General features: G+C 43.5%; 1 protein-coding gene across 1 annotated transcript in view; it reads right to left on the reverse strand.

Annotated features, from left to right (window-relative positions):
• Window positions 1-2314: 2314 nt before the first annotated feature.
• Window positions 2315-4222, reverse strand: part of LOC107125931 (17-beta-hydroxysteroid dehydrogenase type 6-like) — a 10151-nt gene continuing 8243 nt past the window's right edge. The window contains exon 4 of the mRNA XM_015429401.1: window positions 2315-2629. Coding sequence (XP_015284887.1) covers window positions 2412-2629 — 218 coding nt within the window. The 3' untranslated portion in view covers window positions 2315-2411. The remainder of the gene's footprint in view (window positions 2630-4222) is intronic.

Below are 4222 nucleotides of genomic sequence, written 5' to 3' on the forward strand. Positions count from 1 at the left end.
TGACTCTTGAAATCCTATATTCCTAAAATCTTCCTGGTCTCTAAGGTGGGACTGGACTGAAATTTAACTTTTCTGCTGCAGGCCAGCAAGGCTACCTGCTGGAACTATCTGATGTAGGTAATGGATCAAGAAAATTATAGTTTGCCTTCACAGATGGGATACTAATAATTGCATTATTACTGTGTAGAGAAAGAAATGGTTGTGTCTCCATTTTATCTTTAGCTGTGAGTAGGGAGGTGTGTTACCAAGGTCCCCCTTCCTACCTAGATGTGTGCAGTCTGCCCTAGGGTTGCCAGGTGCTGCAATGACATTGCAATGACATCACCCAGAAGTGACGTCATCATGCTGGGCACGTCGTGCAGGAGACGCTCTACCATTTGGCCAAAAACTCTATGGTCATGTCATCACACCGGGCATGTCGGGCACGATGGGGCTCTTTGGGGGCAGGGCAGCTGGCTGGCAGTGGATTGGATGCCAGTCCCCAGGTGAGAGCGGGGGATCCCCCAGTTTTGCAGGTTCCTGCTCACCACTGGTCAGCTGGCCAGCAGGAAAAGCCCCACCACCCACAGCAGCCACCCGTGGCCACCCATCTTCCTCCACTCCTGCAAGATTTAAAAGGCCCCCCAGCTGATTGGCGGGAGAGCAGATGGCCTTGCTGCTTTTCATCAGGAGTTTTTTGAAGCTATCCAAACATTGGAAACCAACATGACAAACAAACTGACTGACCTTTGACAACCACTCACAGATCAAATCACAGAGCTAAAGGCTTCCTTAGACAAAGTTATGGAGACTGCTGACTCTGCACTCAATCATGCCTTTACTCTTCAGGACTACACAAGTTACTTTTATCAGCATGATGACTGCTGATAAAATCATCACGATTGAAAATCAACTTAAGCCTGCAACTTAAAACTCCGAGGGATCCCTGAACCAGTAGAAGATTCCACCGAGCTGCAGCCTCTGGTAGCCACATGGCTAACCAAAACTTTTAATTCAGATGAAGAAATATTACCAATAATTGAAGCCACTTATAGTCTGGGAACAATCCGGAGACAGCAAAGACTTTTTCCAAGAGACATATTGGTGAGATTTGCAAACTCACAAATAAGAGCTAAAATTCTCTCTACAGCACATTCTACTGGCTCTTTTATGTTTCAAGATCACAAGGTGCAAATCCTACAAGATTTGTCATCAGAGACACTACAAAGAAGGAAAGCCCTGAAGCCAGTTATCACTGTGCCTACTGATGGATGGATTGCCTTTTACAAACTTAAAGTCATCTGTCAGGATCAGACCTTTCAAACACACTTTTAAAATACAGAACGGAGGGGGGTTCTCCACAACAGGTTTAAGTGCAAGCAACAAAAACCAAGACACAGCATTATTGTCGGCCCAAGGGCCAAAGTATATGTTGTGTGTGACACAAGTAGGGACACAGGTGCCTGACTTGACTCTCAGTCACACGTTCATGTGGGGAATGCTGTGAGAGGTAAACAAGGGCTTCCCTCCTGTTCAAATTTCACCTTCAGGAAATCTTCCAGGGATAGATACGTGGAACTTGGGGAAAGGGCAAACAGCCCTCACCACGCAACCATTTTCTGCTGGAGAAACAGTGTGGCAATGAAACCTGAAGATCCTCCTTCATCCCCTTGTTTGGAGCTGCATGGAGCAACTGAGGGGTTTTTAAAGGTTGGTGTTCATGTGAACATGTGACTGAGAATGTAGCCGGACACACACAACCCTATTCACATCACATGTAGGATGTATTTGAACCTTGGTGTCAAGCTGGGGTGGGATTGGTCAAATGCTGGGATTCCTCTTGGGAACCTTTTAGTGATCCTTCCGTGAAGAGCTGGAGAAATTTAAACAGTAGTATAGTCCAGCTGTTAATGGCTTGGATCCACCAGAACTTTCCATTAACAGAATGGATTTCCAACAGTGGGCCGTGGCTTTCTCACCTCTGCCCTCCCACTGAAGCAAAAGATAGCCTGCACAATTTGACTCCTAAGGGACAGAGAACCTCCAGATACAGAATGAGGAGGGAATCAGTGACAGTGACTCCCCCTTCCTTCTGTGGAAATCCTCAGGAGGATAGAGGCATCTAGCTGTTAATTAATCACCCAGTTCTTGTGTCTTCTGTCTTATTTACAGGGTGTGAGAGCATCAGACCCTTTCTAGGTTTGAGGTTTTTAAGCTGCGTGACTGGAGAATAAGGCAATAAGGTGAATAGGCAGGGCAAGGGAGCAGCATAGAATTCAAAAGGAAACAATAAAAACTTTTATTTTTTTAAAAAATCTTAGTTTGATTGGGCTGTATCTGAAAAGAGTTTCAAAAGGTAAAGTGTCAGTTGTATCCATTCTGAAGTTGATTGGCTTGTTCAATCGATGTTAATGCTGTTTCTAGAAAACCAACTATATCCCTTGTGCTGGTTTGGGCAGCAGACGGGTCAGTATATAGTCTACTACTGTGGTTGGTAAGTAGGAGATAGGAATGTAGAAGAGTTTAGCATCCCAGCCTGGTGAGTAACGAGTGCGAGGGTGGCAGGACGTCAGAGCATGTTCTATGGAGTCCGTGACCAAGTAGAGATTCGTGCTTCCTAACTGGAGGAGTTCTACCAATTTTTTGTGATCTGTGTGTGAGAAATACAAAGCATAAGACACGTTACTTCTACAGTGTGGGAGGCAGCCTGCAATTTTTGGTAACTGAAGGAGCAACACAGAGAAGTGCACATTGATTTGCATGCTATACTGCTCCTCTGAAGCTACTGCCCCAGCAGAGAATTTGGAACCAGGAATACAGCGTTGAGAATTTCTTCTTCCCCAGAAGTACTTTCTGGTCCAGTCCAGTCCACCAGATACAAATCCAGCTCTTATGATAAGTGGGCCATCTTTCATGATATTTGATGGTCAAAGGCTCATTTTAAGGGTTCACCTAGAAGAGGAGGGTAAGCGTAACCAATTGAAAGCATGGGCAGGTGGGATGATATGCTAATTTTCTTGTCACATGCTCAGGGCCAATGAAAATGGATTCCCCATGTGGATTTACACTTTGCACCATTTAATATGGAGTGCAAAATTGGCATGATGTCTATTTCAACTTTATAAAGTATTAACTAGCAAATAGTTAGGCCCATTCTTTTTAGTGGAGGCATGCATTCTTGAGTGTTTGTTGAAGATGTCATCAGGTATTAAGTTGGTCATTTCTTACTTGAAAAGTCTGAGTGAAATAGGGTTTTGGCCTCCTTATTGATCCCCACAAAATCATGGGAAGACAATTCTTTTAAGTTAAAAAGGGGAGTAACGCAATGCTCCCTCTAAGCTGTGGAGTCTTGTGAGCAAAAATTCTACTTTGTGAGCTACTGGCATCAAAGTTGTGAGTGAGCAATTTGGCTACTGCATAAATTAGTTTGCTCTGAAGCCATCCTTCCCGAGCAAAGACAAAAATGTGTGAGCCAGAGGCTAAAAAACTGTGAGCTAGCTCACACTAACTCAGCTTAGAGGGAACACTGGGAGTGAGTGCTCCTCTGTCTGTATCTGGCAGAAGACTGAGGGAGGTGTGGTTAGTGTTGCCAGCCTCAATGTTCCCTCAAAGTTCCACAGTGTTGTGAGCAAAAATTCTACCTCATAAGCGAAAAAAGCTAGTAGCATTAAAGCTGTGAGTGAGTCTACATTTTACTATTGCGTAAATTAGTTTTTTAGAAGATTATTTCCATAACCACAATACTTTTAAACTACATTTAAACTATATTTTAAGAATAATTTAAACATTATAAGAGAAAACAGAATTAAGTCAAATTTCATTACAGAAAATGTTGTCCTCTACGTGGGTAAACCAGGCCTTTAGAGAACAGGTCTCCCCTCCTTTTTCCACTATATTGGTAGACCTGGCCTCTGGAAAACACGTCTACCCTCCCATTTCCACTATATTGCTAGATCTGGCCTCCAAAGAACAGGTCTTCCTGCCCCAGTCCACTATATTGGTAGACCTGGCCTTGGACCGTTGCCCTGCAAGGGGAACTCTTGCAATCTACTTTGGGTTTATTAGTGAAATATGACAACCAGCATTACAGGTCAAGTATAACTGTCTAGTGGTTGCCAAATGGATTAACTTTGTATTTTAACGCTACCCACTTTGATAAAGGTATACACGAAATGAGATGTTATATGCATGGTTCATTGGTGTTGATGGCGTTTTAATTACTTCCAGTAAATTGAATACTGTA

Source organism: Gekko japonicus, unplaced genomic scaffold (assembly GCF_001447785.1).
Source record: "Gekko japonicus isolate JY-2015 unplaced genomic scaffold, Gekko_japonicus_V1.1 scaffold67, whole genome shotgun sequence".
NCBI lineage: Eukaryota > Metazoa > Chordata > Lepidosauria > Squamata > Gekkonidae > Gekko > Gekko japonicus.